Below are 20,267 nucleotides of genomic sequence, written 5' to 3'. Positions count from 1 at the left end.
GTAATTTCCCGAGGCTGTGGAACCAAGTGTCTAAAGCTGCCCAGAGCTATGGCTTCAAGAATCCGAAACACTGCCCCTCTCCCTGCCCTACCTCCTACTCAGCTCCAGTCATCTAGGGCTCCCAAGGGTGGGTAGAGAAGTGGTTACCAAAACTCACTTCCCCGTGCAGTCCAAAGAGAGAGCCCCTGGTTATTGATTCTGCTGGCATGAGGAAGTAAGTATTTCTAACCACTTCCCTATGGAGCAGGGGTTACTGTTGTCTGAAGTCGTAACTCTTCCTCCAAACGTTAAGTACAGACTAAAGAAAGGCTCCGGTCTGTGTAGCTCTAATGAAACACAAGCCCTGTTTCTCAGCCCTTGAGAGTGGTTGAACAGCAAGAGACCTTGGACATCCCTAAGCTGAGTGGCAGGGCAATCACCTGAATTTGCTGTGCTCAGGAGCATGTCCGAAAGATTACAGCCTGGGTGGTTAGTCTGGAGGATTGCAGAGGCAAAGGCCACGGAGGAAGGCTGCTCTTGCTGTGCCACTGGCCCCGTGTCAGACAAGTCCCTTTACCCCTCTGCACTTCAGTTTTTTTACCTGTGAAATAAGGAAAGTATTAGCTATCGTTGTTTGAGTGCTGATAATGTTCCAAACACAACATTCCAGGTAGGTAGTAGTATTCTTTCCTTTTCGCAAATGAAGAAAATGGAATTCAGAGAGTTTAAATGACTTACCCAGGGTAACTCAATAAGAGTCAGTATTTAAATTCAGGTCTGTCTCTAAAGCCTGTGCTCTAAGGAGCTAGCAGCCCTCCCGAAGCCTGGCATGTCATAGGAACTCAATAAATCACAGCTATTATTAACATTTCAAAATGACATTGACCATAATTACCACCTGCACATAAGAATACGGATTTAAAAAAAGATAGATATAGGGCCTATTTTCCTTTTTGTACTGGCACATACAAATGCCATCTTATAGTTTATAGAGGAACATATTTGCTTCTTAGAATCATGACCTGACCAGAGTTTGGCTTCAGAAAAAAAAAGAGAAATTCCATTTCTGCATGCTGCATGCATAATGTAATAATGGAGAAAAACACTGGACGAGGAATTAATAAGCACTTCATACTTTAAAAACAAATTTTTATTATCTCATTATATCCTGATACCAACTCCCTTATTTTATTTTTATCCTAATTTAACAGATAAGAAAACAGTCTCTGAGTGGAGTAGTAATATGTCTGGTTGAAACCTGTGCTCCTGTTTTTAATGCCTTTTGTCCAAATTCTACCCCTAAGTAGCCAAGCAACTTTTGGCAAGGCATTTCTCTTCTCTTTGTCTGGGGTTCTTCGTCTGTAAAATACGTGTGGGCTGTAGATCACCTGATTTCTAAGACATTTCTTCTCTAATGGCCTTGGCATCTTGCAGCCATTAACTATGGCTTCAGGGATGGCCCTTGTTCAAGAGGAAACTCACCCGTCCGTGGGTTGGTTGCTTAAAATTGTGCTATTTTTACCCAATAGTCTTTGTATATGCCTATGGCATTGCATTGATGACTCTGATTAGATTTAGTATTAAATAATATTTTCTTGAAGTTTGATCCTTTACTTTCATTCAGTAGAGCTCTCTGGAAATCTCAATCCTGGGATAAATGAGGCAGAGTTCTCAAGGTGTCTTCACTTTCTTCACACATACAGCTAATTTGTAGGGCATTTCTTCAGTCATAACATTAACACTGCTGATCTAGAAGTTATTTATCTTGCATATAGAATACAGAGAAGTTGCTATCTGATTGTCATCTATGTAACATCCAATAATAAGATTGGGATAGTCTGACAAAGAAAAAGCTACGCTGAGCAGAGTGGTCTAGGCATTCATTCCTCAGAGCAGTTGAAAGATTTGCTTTGCAGGAAGCTGCTTCTCCCTTGTAGAGTTGGGCCACTGAACAGTTCCAAGAACAGAGGGAATGTCTTTATTTAAAGAGGGTTAATTATCTCTAGGCTAATGGAAGAGACCACCTAGTGACAGGGGTTCTATACCTCAGGCCTGTGCACAGTTAAATCTCTCTGAAGTGAGGTTGTATTGGGCCGGAGCAATATTTGGTTTTATTTTAATGCACTTAAAAATTTTCCCAGTCTAAGCGTTTCTCAGCTTCATTCATTCATGTTATCTGCCTGGTCCTCAAAGGCATTTTGAAATAAAGGCCCTTACTTTCCGTGCTTTCATTATGTTCTAAACATTTTACATACATCTTATTTATCCTCAAGATAGAATTGTGTTAGCTATTAGCATCTCCTGCTTACAAATGAGTAAACTGAGGCTCAAAAGGAAAAACTTGCAAGATCTTGCAAGGCAAGATCACTTACAGATACCACCAGGATTGGCTGACCATTAAGCTAGAGGCTTAATGGGTCTTGGTTTGCTTGGATTCGTGTCATCTGGCTCCAGTGCCTTCTCAAGTGAGCTTATCAAGGGCCACTCCATTCCGTGACCTGGATTTATTCTTTCATGTGAACAACCCAAACCCACAACTTATTTAAACTTATTTAAACTTATTATTGACTTATTTAAATCATTAGCGAAACTTAAGCGACTGAGGGTGTCATGATCTTGCTTTCGGTACAGGGATCCCCCTGCACCCACCGTATTCACTACTGAACCCACGATTTTCAAGCCATTGGCAAATTACTGTGTCTGTAATGTCTCTTAAATTATTGCTAAAGGAACTTGTTCAGCGGAGAGAAGACTTGGGGAAAGGGGACTTGCATAGTACACGTCTTCAAATCCAAAAGAGAGTCGATGTATGTCTATGGTTCCGAAGGGCAAAGCCCGGCAGAGTCAATCTGATAGAAAAACTCCGGTTTATCAGAGCTGCCCATAAATCCTACGGACGAATCCATGCCCGGGGAGCCTTCCTTCCCAGACACTCAACCCCTAGGTTACCACCCGCCTGTGGAGCGCCCGAGCTCGCATCCCCACTGCGACGTAAAGCCGCCTCCGCTAGAGCCGCCCCTGCTAAAGCCCTGCCAGCACCTGCCCCGCCGCTGCAGGAAGCGCACAGGCCGTCTCCTGGCAACGGCAGACGCGGAGCCAGGGTCGCAGAGCCGGCTCCTAGCTCAGAGCTCAGCCGCTGCCTGGGTCCGCCTCTGCCATGACCACCAAACAAACCAGAAAGAAAGAGGTGCATCGTATCAACTCGGTGCACGGATCGGATAAATCTAAAGAGTAAGGGACCTCTGCCTGCCCATCCCACCCCTGGCCTGACCCCTTGGCCTTTCCACTCGTCCTGGCGCTGCTTCACTGTAGCAAACTATGCCAGGGCACGAGTTTAGATGGCCTCTTGGCAGCTTCTTTCCCTTCTGTGGGAACCCAGACTCGGGAGATTCTTGCCCTCATTCTTCCTCCATGCCTGCCTCGATCCACCTCCTCCCAGGTTTCCCTATTTCAGCTGCTCGGCGGCTGCACTCTGGCTCCGGTCCATGAACCTCCCGCCCCTTCCTGCCCCTCCTCTCCTTCAGAGTCCACCCAGGCACTTAGAAAGGCTGCTGCTTCCTTGCCAAAGAGGCGAGGCTCAAAGTTAGGGCCACGTGTGCATGGCCCCAGTATTAGCAGAAAGAGACAGAGACAGAGAGAGCTTTCACCTCAGTGATGATTCCCTAGTTTGTATCTGCCCCAGTGCAACAGCTGGAGACTTTTAGTCAGATTATATCAGACATAAAATGGTTTTTAAAAGGTAAAACTATATATATATGTAATTCACGTTACTAATGTTTACTCCAAGATAGTGTACAGACTTTAGCTCATGGAATCTACATGATGCCTCTCTGACCTGGGGTGGTGTTTGTCGTGTCTGTGTATGTACCTCCTTATTACTTTTTGTCCTCTGGTGTTTTTTTTTTCCCCCCCTCTAAAAATACCTAGTTATTAATAACACAGATTTGGGGCTATTATTTGAACTTACAAATTTCTAAAATGTATTCCAGCTATAAGAGAGTGCCAGCTGCTAAACCTAACTCAGTGGGGTCATTCATGTTTTCCCACTATGCCTGTGAGGGGTGGACAGTAAATTCTTTTTAGTCGGGTTCTTCGATTTCGGTCGCCTAATTCTTCATCTCCTTCTTTACCTAAAGAATCCCACATTGAACTTCTGTTCACTGATGCCTAGTATTTAAACTCTTTCCCTCCCTGAACTCCTCTCCCGCACTTATTCCCATGTCTGTGATTCTCTATTCCTAGTTCTGTTTTCTCTCGTAAGCAAGCTTCCAGCTTCCTGGCAGATAATCCATTCATTTTTATTAGTAACTTAAATTTCAGATACTATATTACATACGTAAGTGATTTTTAACAGAATTGCTCTCCTGCTACGTACCAGTGTAGGGCAGGTCATCTCAATATTTTCTAGTTGCTTCCATTCTTAAAGGTCCAAGTTCTACAAGACCCTACAGGATCAAGGTCTTTCCCCTTTTCCCCTATTCCTTTTCTGACTTTACCTCCCCCCTGTTCACATACTGTCCTCCTTTTCATATCCTGGAGCACCCCAGGCTTGTTCCTACCTCAGGGCCTTTGCTTTGCTATTTCCTCTGCTAGAAAGTCATTTCCATATGGTTTTCTCCCTCACCTCCTTTAGGTATTTAGCTCAATGCCATTTTCTCATGTCAGCTTCTTTGGCCAACTGGTTTAAAATTGCTATCCCCACTTTCCTGCCAAAACCAAAAACTCCCTCTTTTTCTTTTGCTGCTTTATTTTTTGTCATTAATTGCTTTGCTCATTAACATACTATATATTTTGCTTTAAAAATTATGTTTATGCATATGTCATCTTAATAAAATGTAAGTTCCATGAAGGCAAGGATTTTTCCTCTTCTATTTTATACACTATTGGGTCCTTAGTCATATTTGGGTCATATGTAGTAGGCACTCAAAAATGTTTATTTAATGAATAAGTGAATGACAGTGATTAAATAAAAGACTATAACAGGGTTGCAATACACCAAAAAAAGAAAAGCAAACTTAGTAATGGTTATAATTAATGTACATCGAAGGCTCACAACTCTTAAGGAGTTTTGATTTTAAAGAGTTTATATCCTGAAAGAGATAAGATTGTTAACGCCCATTTAAAAAAAAAACAAAAACAAACTGATCAAACCAGATACCATAAAACACAGTACCTGGCCTGGTTTTGTGGTGATTTTATCACATGATAGAGGTAAGATCCCTGCTGATAAGATGTTAACTCTTTCCGTACTGGGATGTCCCATTTCTTTTTGAGATGATGTTATTTCTAACAGGTTTTTTTTCCCAGAAAATGTCTGAATTGAGTTAAATCAATAAAAGTACATGTATATGTTTATGAAAATAAAAGAGTAAGGGCAAATAGTTATACAATATCTAGGCTTTGCTAGAAACTAGCTATTGAGTATTAAACATCAAATCATTAGGTTCTGCTGTAGCATTATATAATAGAATGTGAAGTCCACTGTAAATCATGTTTATCCTCTAAGTTTTACTGAAGAACTAATTATAGATATCAGGCTAAGTCATAGATATAGGTGTCACCTAGCATGGGGCCCAGGGATCAAAGTCTAGCAAGGCTCCAGTGTAATTGTCATTTGACATATACTAGGGACATTTAGAGTAAGTTTTTGTATGTCATTATTTTACCACACCTTGTGGTTATACATCCAATAAATGCAACTAACTCTACATGGTCCTGAGTACGGAAATGAGAGAAAAAGTTTTCAGAGCCTTGAAAATGGCTGTCCCATAAAACCTTATTCTCCTACAGCTGCCATCTGTAGCATATCTCTTGTATTCCCTAAACTTATGTGTCAAATTGGGGACAGGACCAGGTCTGGCTTTTGCCTAGTCTGGTGGCTGGCACATAATAGCCACTCACTATTTGTTTATTAAATGAGTTCATAGTTTAGTTACCTAGCTTGGTTTTCATTCCTTCTAAATTTGATTGGAGACTGGTTCTCCCTCCTTTTCTGATCTGATCCACTGTTGGCAAAATTCAAAAACTGAGATGTTTCAACTGAGAAAGCAGAACCATCTATGTCCAGCTGTGACCAAATTCATAAGTAAATATGACTTTGAATCACCAAGAATAAGTATGCCAGGTAACTGAGCTGACAGTTTTTGCATTAGATTAAGGTATTTCTATTTTATGTATTCTGTATTTCTCTGTATCAGCAAGAATGAAATCTCTGATATAGGGTTCACCCTTGCACCATTTTTTGTGACATTAGATATGTCATTTTTTTATTTTGACATTCAATTTTTTCTTCTTTAAATGAAGGACCATCTACTTAAAATTGTTCCCATTCCAGCATTCCCTGTCCTCCCTTCTCTACTTTATTTTTTCCTCCAGCTCCAAACTATCATGATTCTTTCAGATGCTTTTTAACTCTACTGAATCCATAAGTGAGAGAATTTTGTTACAGTAAAGTGTTCAAAACTTTGATTTAACTTATTGTTCTAATTGGGGGTGTCATCTTTTTAAAATTTCATCTTTGAGAACAATATTTTTATTGTCATAACAACTGTCACAAATTATGTCTTTCATTATTAGTACCTGATGATAATTGGAAATTACAAACCAATTTAAATTAATCAATTTGAAAACTAGTGTGTACTGCAAAGATACCATGGAAGGATTTGTAGTGACACAAGACAAAAATTTGATCTTCTTAGAAGTACTGAATATAAGTTTTGGTGTAGATGATAGACCACTTAAAAGAGGGAAGAGAAGGCATGCAATTTAACTCTTAAGGGTTATTAGAAGTGTTAATGCTTACACTTCAAAGGCTAAAATATTTGAACTTGAATGGGAAGTTTGAGATAGGAATACAATTTGGTGTTTATAGTCACAAAGTTTTGTTCCACTTCCAATAGCACATTAAAATCAAGATCAAACAGATAATTTGTTGAACTAACAAGAATTACGCAACCTTCTAGATTCTTATAGATGATGAAACATCATTAGACCTCTTTTTTAAAAATGTATTTTATTGAAGTATAGTTGATTTACGATGTTGTGTTACTTTCTGCTGTACAGCATAGTGATTCAGTTATACATACACATATATATATATATATATATATATATACATTCTATTTCATATTCTTTTTCATTATGATTTATCACAGGCTATTGAATATAGTTAGACCTCTTTTCAAAACAGAATGAAATATATTTCATAAAGCTCAAGTTAATCTATACTTACTGAAGTGTGCATTTAAATTTCATAGAATTCTCAAAAAAGATCAACATATTTGTCTATACAAAACTTTGAAAACAAGACTATTACAAGAGTGGAATTATGATTAATACTATGAGAGCAACATAAAATAGAAGAATACATATCTTACTGAGGATTAAATTAAGTGAATTCTTGGTTATACCAAGTCAAAGAGAGAGCTGCTTCAATGAAACCATGCAACAGTGGTTGATAGATAATAGATAATCTATTCCTCTACCACCAGAAATCAAAAAGGAAAAAAATGTGTGTGTGCACAAGAGAGAGAGAGAGAGAGAAAGAGAAGGGAGATGCCTTTTGTAGCTCTAGGTATAGTCCTTATAGCTCCACAGAAAAAGGCAGAGAGGGAAGAGGAGAAGCAGAGCAGGAAACAACCCAGGGTTCACACTGAGTTTTGTGATTTACCCAGGTCACCTCTGAGAACCTCAACAACTAAGGTCATAAGTACTCACAATTTAAAAGATGATCTCTGGTGACAAAAACTTCCCTAGAGGAAAGCCAATTCTTTATGCTCGTTTCCCAGTGATTCATTGAGCGCTTCTCATGCCCAAGTCACTGGTTGACTTGGGAGAATAACGAATTGCAAAACAGAGTACAAGTCCAGGGATTTGTAATCTAGGGGAGAAAAACTAAGATTCAAATAGAAATAACTAGGAAATGTACAGTAATGTCAAAATTGTCAGGGAGAACTTGTTGGAAATAATGGAAGGAACCACGTATTGGCATAGGGTTAGATTAGAGAAATCATGACATGTCTAAAATGATGGTTATGTGAGTTAGAGGAGAAGAGGGTCACTTCCAACTGGAGCTGGTCTTTCATCATCTCCCTCTAACAGCCACTCTCCAACTTCGAAAGGCACAAGCTGGTGAGATGGCTAGGGCAGGTGATGGAGATGTTTGAGGCACAGAAAGTCATCCAGGTTGGCTGGAGCAGAGGGATTTCATATGAACGTACCGGCACATAAAGCATCAGAGGTGAGTATGCAGCATGTGAGAAGGACAGATTAAGGAATTTGAACTCTATGTGATGGGGAAACATAGACTGTTTTAAATGTCAAAATGATGATTTATGAGGTACAATTAAACAATTGTCTGAATGGAATTCATGCTGAATTAAGAATCAGGGTAGCAAGAAACGGGTGATGATAATGGGAGATAATGGGGGGATGCTTGCTTCTGGGAACTCTCCATGAGAGTGAGGAACTTTTTTAAAGAAGGGTGAGTGGGTACAGAGCAGACCTGTAAGATGATTGTGTCAAAGACCACAAAGCCAAGTTACTGACCTTCAGTGGCAGCGGTGATGATGTCCAGGTGATGATGCCACCATGTCTGAAAAGAGAAGGAAAAAAAGTGTAAATGAAATTTAATGACAAATTTCTGAGGGCCTTCCCTTGCTTATTTTTGCACTTTCTTCAGGGCCTGGCACGATTTAATAAGGGTGTGTGTACTTTGAGCTAAATAGAAACCCTGTGTGGCAGCTTGGCCATAAAACCCTCTGTCTCAGAACCAGAGAGAGACTATGAGACCCAGAGGGAAGAGGCCCTGTCAATCATCCCCAGGACACCAGGCAACACTCAGCACAGATTAGGGCATCATATAAATGTCTGTTGCATATTTCTTAAATATAAAAATCTCAGCCAAAAAGCCCTGCTTAATGAGGCTAGGAATAACCTGTTAGTCTTAGTGGGGTCTGCCACTAGTTCTTCCTTTGAAGTAATCTTAATCTGAACATTTATCTAATAATTTGTTAAAACTTGACATGGGTTAACAATTATTTCTGACAATGAAAGAAATTGTTTTAATCAACCAATTTTTATTTTGTTTCCTTTTGGAGGAGAAATGGTTCCTCCTCAGTTTACTCTGTAGCATTATTAGAGGAATAGAAGATGTTAGATTAAAAAGATTTAAATTTACAAACTCATGGAATTCGTACTTCAGCGTTACCTAAAAACAAAATCAAATTTATACTTTGAAACTCACAGCACTGTTGCTAGTGCTTCAAATGAGCAAAGTAATATTGCCTCGATCAAAAGTGGTTATTTAAAAATATTTTAGTTGGCTTTACTATTATTTTGACATTTCCAGGTCACAGATTATTGAAATTAAGGGATTAAATAATCTATAAACTGATTAGGCTACTTAATGTGAGATAAAAATGACTAAAATCTGTATCCAAGATGTTAAAAATATACCTTTGATATGATTTGTATAATTTGATATAATTTGTATAATATGAAGTATTGGATAGAAATATTACTAATCCTTCTCACTTTGACCCTTGACAAAGAAGACATGCATATGTTGTCAGAAGAAGTATTCAACTAGGTGCTTTGAAATTTTATTACATTCTTTCCTAGGGTAGGTTCAGGCTAATTAATTCCAGGGTCTAGGGCTATAGGCATGCTGATCTGTATGGCTGAATTAACATATGGTACATTTTAAAAGTAAACTTTATATATAAAGTATATATATATATATATATATATATATATATATATATATACACACACACGTATAATGTATGTATATAAATATATATATAAGGTATATATATATATAATATATATATATTTATATTTTTGCTGGTGCCAAATGAATAACATAGTCTAAAGATTTTGTGATTATTTTTATTCCATCCTCTGATGTGATGGGTATCATAATTACATATATTACTTCAGTTGAAGTCCTCAAAAGTTCAATGTGCCCTTTCTGCTCCCATTTCTTCACCTCTCAATCTTCAATTCAGGGAAGAAATATGTCTAGTTTAGTTATAAATTAATAAAAAAGGCTACTACAGGTCATCAAACCTTGTGGATACACAGGCAAAAGGAGAGGAAGCAGGAACAACTGTGGCCTGTTTTGCCTGCTTTCATCCCAGGTATGAGCCAGAAACACCATGAGAGTTTAACCAGGTGAGGTCATGGTCAAAGATGAAGCCTGTGCTGTACAGTCTGCTAACAGAGCTCTTTCCACATACTATTGTAATGAATTAATTAGAAATTAGAGACAAAGTCACATGTTTGCTCCACCTTTTTTTTTTTTTTCTTAAAAAGAGCTTTATTTAGATATGATTTATATTCCATAAAATTCATCCTTTAAAATGTAGAATCCAGCGATTCTTAGTATATTTGGAGTTGTGCAGATATCATAATCTAATTTTAGAAGTTTTTTTTTTTTTTCCACACACACACACTGTATTTTATTTTTACAAGAGATAAATAGACTGACACCAAGCATTGTACATGGATGACCACAACAAAAGCAACAATGATTGCAATTACCAAACATGAAACACACTCATACTATGTCATAATATTGACATTCAGTCCAGTAATCCTCCACTGTAACAGCTCCTTTACTTTGCAGTGAAAATTGATTTGTATATTCTTTGCCTCTGAGTCCTTGTGGGATTTTTTTTTTTTTTTAAATTCAGACAGAAAGTCACAAAAATTATACTCATCCTCATCAGTTCACTCAGTCCCATGTAATTAATTGTTTTTTTTCATCTTGATCTTTTGTTAGCACTTTTATGAGTTCATCAGTTTTTCATCAGAGTTCTGAAAATGCTTATTCATTCAGTTCAGCAGTACAGTCAGTTACCAGAAACCTGTACTTGTCAGAGTCTTTTCCATGAATTTCTTGAAGATGAAACCCTTTTATAGGAACATATTTGCAAAATCATCAGAGTACACCCAGAACTGTCTGTAAATGACAAAAGACTTAAAAATGACCACGGTAAAAGATTTGATGAAAGTTCATAATAATGCAGTGGACAAGAAAATTAGTTATTTCTGAGATATACATTTTAAAGTAATAACTAGGATTATTACTTATGTACTTATACCAGAACATATAAGATTTTTAGAAATTTCATGTAATGTCTGAAACATTTATATTAACATATTTCCATACATATTTCCATACAAATACAAATATAAGATTTTTAGAAATTTCATGTAATGTCTGAAACATTTATATTAAAATATTTCCATACATATTTCCATACAAATACAAATATAAGATTTTTAGAAATTTCATGTAATGTCTGAAACATTTATATTAACATATTTCCATACAAATAACCCAATGAAAGTTTAGTATTAGTTGTTTTGTTTGTTTTTTTATACTGCAGGTTCTTATTAGGCATCAATTTTATACACATCAGTGTATACATGTCAATCCCAATTGCCCAATTCAGCACACCACCATCCCCACCTCACCGCAGTTTTCCCCCCTTGGTGTCCATATGTCCATTCTCTACATCTGTGTCTCAACTTCTGCCATGCAAACTGGCTCATCTGTACCATTTTTCTAGGTTCCACATACATGCATTAATATATGATATTTGTTTTTCTCTTTCTGACTTACTTCACTCTGTATGACAGTCTCTAGATCCATCCACGTCTCAACAAATGACTCAATTTCGTTCCTTTTTATGGCTGAGTAATATTCCATTGTATATATGTACCACAACTTCTTTATCCATTCGTCTGTTGATGGGCATTTACGTTGCTTCCATGACCTGGCTATTGTAAATAGTGCTGCAATGAACATTCGGGTGCATGTGTCTTTCTGAATTACGGTTTTCTCTGGGTATATGCCCAGTAGTGGGATTGCTGGGTCATATGGTAATTCTATTTTTAGTTGTTTAAGGAACCTCCATATTGTTCTCCATAGTGGCTGTATCAATTTACATTCCCACCAACAGGGCAAGAGGGTTCCCTTTTCTCCACACCCTCTCCAGCATTTGTTGTTTGTAGATTTTCTGATGATGCCCATTCTAACAGGAGTGAGGTGATACCTCATTGTAGTTTTGATTTGCATTTCTCTAATAATTAGTGATGTTGAGCATCTTTTCATGTGCTTCGTGGCCATCTGTATGTCTTCTTTGGAGAAATGTCTATTTAGGTCTTCTGCCCATTTTTGGATTGGGGTGTTTGTTTCTTTGATATTGAGCTGAATGAGCTGTTTATATATTTTGGAGATTAATCCTTTGTCCGTTGATTCATTTGCAAATATTTTCTCCCATTCTGAGGGTTGTCTTTTCGTCTTGTTTATGGTTTCCTTTGCTGTGCAAAAGCTTTGAAGTTTCATTAGGTCCCACTTGTTTATTTTTGTTTTTATTTCCATTACTCTAGGAGGTGGATCAAAAAAGATCTTGCTGTGATTTATGTCAAAGAGTGTTCTTCCGATGTTTTCCTCTAAGAGTTTTATAGTGTCCAGTCTTACATTTAGGTCTCTAATCCATTTTGAGTTTATTTTTGTGTATGGTGTTAGGGAGTATTCTAATTTCATTCTTTTACATGTAGCTGTCCAGTTTTCCCAGCACCACTTATTGAAGAGACTGTCTTTTCTCCATTGTATATCTTTGCCTCCTTTGTCATAGATTAGTTGACCATAGGTGCGTGGGCTAATCTCTGGGCTTTCTATCTTGTTCCATTGATCTATGTTTCTGGTTTTGTGCCAGTACCATATTGTCTTGATTACTGTAGCTTTGTAGTATAGTCTGAAGTCAGGGAGTCTGATTCCTCCAGCTCCATTTTTTTGCCTCAAGACTGCTTTGGCTATTCGGGGTCTTTTGTGTCTCCATACAAATTTTAAGATGATTTGTTCTAGCTCCGTAAAAAATGCCATTGGTAATTTGATAGGGATTGCATTGAATCTGTAGATTGCTTTGGGTAGTATACTCATTTTCACAATGTTGATTCTTCCAATCCAAGAACATGGTATATCTCTCCATCTGTTGGTATCCTCTTTAATTTCTTTCATCAGTGTCTTATAGTTTTCTGCATACAGGTCTTTTGTCTCCCTAGGTAGGTTTATTCCTAGGTATTTTATTCTTTTTGTTGCAATGGTAAATGGGAGTGTTTCCATAATTTCTCTTTCAGATTTTTCATCATTAGTGTATAGGAATGCAAGAGATTTCTGTGCATTAATTTTGTATCCTGCAACTTTACCATATTCATTAATTAGCTCTAGCAGTTTTCTGGTGGCAGTTTTAGGATTCTCTATGTATAGTATCATGTCATCCGCAAACAGTGACAGTTTTACTTCCTCTTTTCCAATTTGTATTCCTTTTATTTCTTTTTCTTCTCTGATTGCCGTGGCTAGGACTTCCAGAACTATGTTGAATAATAGTGGTGAGAGTGGACATCCTTGTCTCGTTCCTGATCTTAGAGGAAATGCTTTCAGTTTTTCACCATTGAGAATGATGTTTGCTGTGGGTTTGTCATATATGGCCTTTATTATGTTGAGGTAGGTTCCCTCTATGCCCACTTTCTGGAGAGTTTTTATCATAAATGGGTGTTGAATTTTGTCAAAAGCTTTTTCTGCATCTATTGAGATGATCATATGGTTTTTATTCTTCAGTTTGTTAATATGGTGTATCACATTGATTGATTTGCGTATATTGAAGAATCCTTGCATCCCTGGGATAAATCCCACTTGATCGTGGTGTATGATCCTTTTAATGTGTTGTTGGATTCTGTTTGCTAGTATTTTGTTGAGGATTTTTGCATCTATATTCATCAGTGATATTGGTCTGTAATTTTCTTTTTTTGTAGTGTCTTTGTCTGGTTTTGGTATCAGGGTGATGGTGGCCTCATAGAATGAGTTTGGGAGTGTTCCTTCCTCTGCAACTTTTTGGAAGAGTTTGAGAAGGATGGGTGTTAGCTCTTCTCTAAATGTTTGATAGAATTCACCTGTGAAACCATCTGGTCCTGGACTTTTGTTTGTGGGAAGATTTTTAATCACAGTTTCAATTTCATTACTTGTGATTGGTCTGTTCATATTTTCTGTTTCTTCCTGATTCAGTCTTGGAAGGTTATACCTTTCTAAGAATTTGTCCATTTCTTCCAGGTTGTCCATTTTATTGGCATAAAGTTGCTTGTAGTAGTCTCTTAGGATGTTTTGTATTTCTGCGGTGTCTGTTGTAACTTCTCCTTTTTCATGTCTAATTTTATTGATTTGAGTCCTCTCCCCCTTTTTCTTGATGAGTCTGGCTAATGGCTTATCAATTTTGTTTATCTTCTCAAAGAACCAACTTTTAGTTTTATTGATCTTTGCTATTGTTTTCTTTGTTTCTATTTCATTTATTTCTGCTCTGATCTTTATGATTTCTTTCCTTCTGCTAACTTTGGGTTTTGTTTGTTCTTCTTTCTCTAGTTTCTTTAGGTGTAAGGTTAGATTGTTTACTTGAGATTTTTCTTGTTTCTTTAGGTAGGCTTGTATAGCTATAAACTTCCCTCTTAGAACCGCTTTTGCTGCATCCCATAGGTTTTGGGTCGTCGTGTTTTCATTGTCATTTGTCTCTAGGTATTTTTTTATTTCCTCTTTGATTTCTTCAGTGATCTCTTGGTTATTTAGTAACGTATTGTTTAGCCTCCATGTGTTTGTCTTTTTTACGGTTTTTTCCCTGTAATTCATTTCTAATCTCATAGCGTTGTGGTCAGAAAAGATGCTTGGTATGATTTCAATTTTCTTAAATTTACTGAGGCTTGATTTGTGACCCAAGATGTGATCTATCCTGGAGAATGTTCCGTGCACACTTGAGAAGAACATGTAATCTGCTGTTTTTGGATGGAATGTCCTATATATATCAATTAAATCTATCTGGTCTATTGTGTCATTTAAAGCTTCTGTTTCCTTATTTATTTTCATTTTGGATGATCTGTCCATTGGTGTAAGTGAAGTGTTAAAGTCCCCCACTATTATTGTGTTACTGTCGATTTCCTCTTTTATAGCTGTTAGCAGTTGCCTTATGTATTGAGGTGCTCCTATGTTGGGTGCATATATATTTATAATTGTTATATCTTCTTCTTGGATTGATCCCTGGATCATTATGTAGTGTCCTTCCTTGTCTCTTGTAACATTCTTTATTTTAAAGTCTATTTTATCTGATATGAGTATAGCTACTCCAGCTTTCTTTTGATTTCCATTTGCATGGAATATCTTTTTCCATCCCCTCACTTTCAGTCTGTATGTGTCCCTAGGTCTAAAGTGGGTCTCTTGTAGACAGCATATATATGGGTCTTGTTTTTGTATCCATTCAGCCAGTCTATGTCTTTTGGTTGGGGCGTTTAATCCATTCACGTTTAAGGTAATTATCGATATGTATGTTCCTATGACCATTTTCTTAATTGTTTTGGGTTTGTTTTTGTAGGTCCTTTTCTTCTCTTGTGTTTCCCACTTAGAGAAGTTCCTTTAGCATTTGTTGTAGAGCTGGTTTGGTGGTGCTGAATTCTCTTAGCTTTTGCTTGTCTGTAAAGCTTTTGATTTCTCCATCAAATCTAAATGAGATCCTTGCCGGGTAGAGTAATCTTGGTTGTAGGTTCTTCCCTTTCATCACTTTAAGTATATCATGCCACTCCCTTCTGGCTTGCAGAGTTTCTGCTGAGAAATCAGCTGTTAACCTTATGGGAGTTCCCTTGTATGTTATTTGTCATTTTTCCCTTGCTGCTTTCAATAATTTTTCTTTGTCTTTAATTTTTGCCACTTTGATTACTATGTGTCTCGGCGTGTTTCTCCTTGGGTTTATTCTGTATGGGACTCTCTGCGCTTCCTGGACTTGGGTGGCTATTTCCTTTCCCATGTTAGGGAAGTTTTCGACTATAATCTCTTCAAATATTTTCTCTGGTCCTTTCTCTCTCTCTTCTCCTTCTGGGACCCCTATAATGCGAATGTTGTTGCGTTTAATGTTGTCCCAGAGGTCTCTTAGGCTGTCTTCATTTCTTTTCATTCTTTTTTCTTTAGTCTGTTCCGCAGCAGTGAATTCCACCATTCTGTCTTCCAGGTCACTTATCCGTTCTTCTGCCTCAGTTATTCTGCTATTGAATCCTTCTAGTGTAGTTTTCATTTCAGTTATTGTATTGGTCATCTCTGTTTGTTTGTTCTTTAATTCTTCTAGGTCTTTGTTAAACATTTCTTGCATCTTCTCCGTCTTTGCCTCCATTCTTTTTCCAAGGTCCTGGGTTATCTTCACTATCATTATTCTGAATTCTTTTTCTGGAAGGTTGCCTATCTCCACTTCATTTAGTTGTTTTTCTGGGGTTTTTTCTTGTTCCTTCATCTGGTACATAGCCCTGTGCCTTTTCATCTTGTCTATCTTTCTGTAACTGTGGTTTTTGGTCCACAGGCTGCAGGATTGTAGTTTTTCTTGCTTCTGTTGTCTGCCCTCTGGTGGTTGAGGCTATCTAAGAGGCTTGATGGGAGGCTCTGGTGGTGGGTAGAGCTGACTGTTGCTGTGGCGGTCAGAGCTCAGTAAAACCTTAATCCACTTGACTGTTGATGGGTGGGGCTGGGTTCCCTCCCTGTTGGTTGTTTTGCCTGAGGCAACCCAACACTGGAGCCTACCCGTGCTCTTTGGTGGGGTTAATGGCAGACTCTGGGAGGGCTCACGCCAAGGAGAACTTCCCAGAACCTCGGCTGCCAGTGTCCTTATCCCCACGGTGAAACAGAGCCACCACTCGCCTCTGCAGGAGACCCCCCAACACCAGCAGGTAGGTCTGGTTCAGTCTCCCCCAGGGTCACTGCTCCTTCCCCTGGGTCCCGATGCACACATTACTTTGTGTATGCCCTCCAAGAGTGGGGTCTCTGTTTCCCCCAGTCCTGTCAAAGTCCTGCAATCAATTCCCACTAGGCTTCAAAGTCTGATTCTCTAGGAATTCCTCCTCCCGTAGCCGGACCCCCAGGTTGGGAAGCCTGACGTGGGGCTCAGAACCTTCACTCCAGTGGGTGGACTTCTGTGGTATAAGTGTTCGCCAGTCTGTGAGTCACCCACCCAGCAGTTATGGGATTTGATTTTACTCTGATTGCGCCCCTCCTACCATCTCACTGTGGCTTCTCCTCTGTCCTTGGACGTGGGGTATCCTCCTTGGTGAAGTCCAGGGTCTTCCTGTCAATGATTGTCCAGCAGCCAGTTTTGATTCTGGTGCTCTCGCAAGAGGCAGTGAGAGCATGTCCTTCTACTCCGCCATCTTGGTTAATCCTCTCTGCTCCACCTTGGATCAAAGTCTAGGAAGGATTTGTGATCAGTTTGCTCCATAGACAAAGAATAAAGTTAGGAAGAAAATAGTTGGAGTTGTGTAAAAAGGAGAAAAAAAAAGTTTAACTGGAGCTTGTGCATGTACTCACCCAGGGTGCTGAGGACCTGTTGTTTCTTTCATGGATTTTGGTTAAAGTCATTAAGGACATTATGTCATGTATTTGCATATTATGTTTTTTCCTTGCTCTTTAGAATATCAGCTTTGCTGCTGGACAGTGTTAGATTCCAGTATAAGGCAGAAGCTTCAGATACTAGGGACCTGTGTTCATCGGGATCAGAACAGCAGAAGAAGCCGCCTCCTATTCTGCTCTCTCCCTTTGTTCCTCCATCTCTCAAGAGGGCTCAGGGGAACATGTGTCAGTCCAGTTAAATCTATCCTCTCCTATCCTTTCCTGGAGTTTTCCTTTCCTTCTGACCTGCCCCTGCTTTGTTTTCTTTCTTCTACCCCCCAAATTAAGTCATTCTCTGATGGTCTTGCTTCACTCCCCTCTCCTTTATCCCTTTTGATTATCTAAAACAATGATGATTAAAGATAACTGAATTAGCACCCGTGGTCCTTGCCATGTAACTGAGCTCAAGTTCAAGGGGACAAATCCACTTGGATGTACTCTCCTACTCCAAGTTAAATATGTCCAAAATGGAGGTCATCATTTTCTCTTCCAAATGTGTAGATTTCCCATGTTTATTTTAGAGAATCTTACTACCATCTTCCCTGCCACCTTAAGTTTCAAGCAGTTATCTTTGACCTTCACCCTCCTTTGTCTGTTATGTCCAGTTGGTTTCCATGTTCTTTTGATTTTCCCTTCAAATTGCTTCTCTACCCTGGCTCAGTGTTCATTTCATAATGATTTGACTTACATACATCGTGAAATGATTACCACAATAAGTTTAGTGAACATCTGTCATCTCATGTAGATAAGACATTAAAGAATTAGAAAAAAAATTTCTTCCTTGTGATAAGAACTCTTAGGATTTAATCTTTTAACAACTTTCATATACTGAGTTGACCAAAAAGTTTGTTCGGGTTTTTCCATAACATCTTATAGAAAAACCTGAATGAACTTTCTGGTCAACCCAATACAATGTACAGCAGCGTTAATCATATTTATCATGCTCTACTCTACATTTCTAGTACTTATTTATCTTATAACTGGAAGTTTGTACCTTTTGGCTACCTTCATCCAGTTCCACCTCTCCACCCCCACCTATGGTAATAACAAATCTGATCTCTTTTTCTATGAGTTTGGTTTGTTTGATTTTGAAGTATAATTAACCTGCAACATGCTGTTAGTTGCTGATACACAGAGTAGTGATTCGATATTTCTATACACTTCAAAATGATCACCATGATGAAGATGTTACATAATTATTGACTATACTCCCCACACTGTACATTTTATACCTGTGACTCATTTATTTTGTAGTTGAAAGTTTTTACCTCTTAATCTCCCTCACCTATTTATTTTCGTATTCACACAAGCACAGTATATTAAAAAAAATAGATAAATGTTGAACTTTTAAAGTTAAATACCTAATTAAATAATTTTCATCAAACCAAGAGAATAAAGGTTGACATAACAGTCTGACTTTAACTATTTTTAATTTTTACATTTTTTAGAGGTTGCAATTTATTTCCTCACATATTTAATATTTCTGAAGAATATGCCTCAGAATGCCCCTAATGCAAATTAAGTCAATTGTGTATTCTGATTCCTTCAGGGTATTAGCTGATGCTACTTAATAAGGCATGCTGATTACACATTGCATAAATAAACTACCTCCCACTATGAATAAAATCGTGTCTTTACCCTGAGCAGCATGCTCAAAGAAAATAATAGCAAAATTCCAGACCCTCATTTTATTGAAATTTTAACATCCTCGCAGTGGAAGTAATCTAATTAAAGCATATATAGGAGTGTGTATGGCCTGTGTGTAAATAAGATTCTGCTTCTTTTAAAACTTTTTCTTAGAAGTCTCTATGATTTTGTGCCAGCTAAAGTTTTCTTTGGTTTTCAGCTCTTATATTTTCTGTAGTATTATATAATCTTGTTAATTGACCTAAGAATTTTTTAAAAATCATTTTGTCATCTTTGCTAGGTATGTGATTAACAAGTGCTTTTAAGTTTTAAAAAGTTATTTCATTAGTGTTTTATTAATAACCAGATTATAAAATATATATTAATGCAAATATGGACTACTTCTATGACATATAAAGACAATTTTGACTTTTTCCCGAGTCCAAATTATACACGGTTTAATCTACCAGGAATAGGTATACATGAAAGACAGACAAAATACATTTTGTTGAATATGACTTGGCAGTCAAATATATCATAGAGTCTAGATTTAATTTAACTATGTATTATGACTCTAGAAACAGATAATACTGCTATCACAAGGTGATGTTTGGATTTTCCTAAATTTGCCTTTTAAAATCCCCAGGTTTTCTTTTTCTTTCTTTTTAAAAAACAGGTTTATTGATGTACAGTTGACATATAATAAATTGCACATATTTAAAGAATACATTCTGATAAGTTTTAATGTACATCCACACACATGAAAGCATCAACACAATCAAGATAATGAACAGATCTACCGTTCAAAAAAGTTTCCTTGCCTACCTTCTGTCTTTCCCTGACCCCAGTCCCCAGGCAATCACTGTTCTATTTTCTGTCACTATAGATTAGTTTACATTTTCTAGAGTTTTATATAAATGGAATAATAAACTTCCTTTTGTATGGCTTCTTTCACTCATCATAATTATTTTGATATTCATCCATGTTGTTGCCAATAATTAGTGTAGAATTAGTATTATTTCTTCCTTAAATATTTAGTAGACTTTACCAGTGAAGCCATTTGGATCTGGACTTTTCTTTGTAGGAAAATATTTAATGCTAAGTTCACTTTATCAATAGATACAGACAAGGGTATTCAGTATCTCCAGTCCAATCTATCTCCTCTTTACCAAGGATTCTTAGTTTG

At 37.6% G+C, this 20,267-nt stretch overlaps 1 protein-coding gene across 1 annotated transcript in view; it reads left to right on the top strand.

The window, feature by feature from the left end:
- The first annotated feature begins 2,562 nt into the window (after positions 1 to 2,562).
- Positions 2,563 to 20,267, top strand: part of ADGB (androglobin) — a 167,508-nt gene continuing 149,803 nt past the window's right edge. Inside the window, 1 exon segment of the mRNA XM_082475050.1 lies at positions 2,563 to 3,210. Coding sequence (XP_082331176.1) covers positions 3,137 to 3,210 — 74 coding nt within the window. The 5' untranslated portion in view covers positions 2,563 to 3,136.

The sequence above is a fragment of the Balaenoptera physalus genome, assembly GCF_965194825.1.
Source record: "Balaenoptera physalus genome assembly, chromosome: 9".
Taxonomy (NCBI): Eukaryota; Metazoa; Chordata; class Mammalia; order Artiodactyla; family Balaenopteridae; genus Balaenoptera; species Balaenoptera physalus.
The sequence above is the reverse complement of the archived record's forward strand: the minus strand, read 5'-3'. Positions and strand labels throughout refer to the sequence as shown.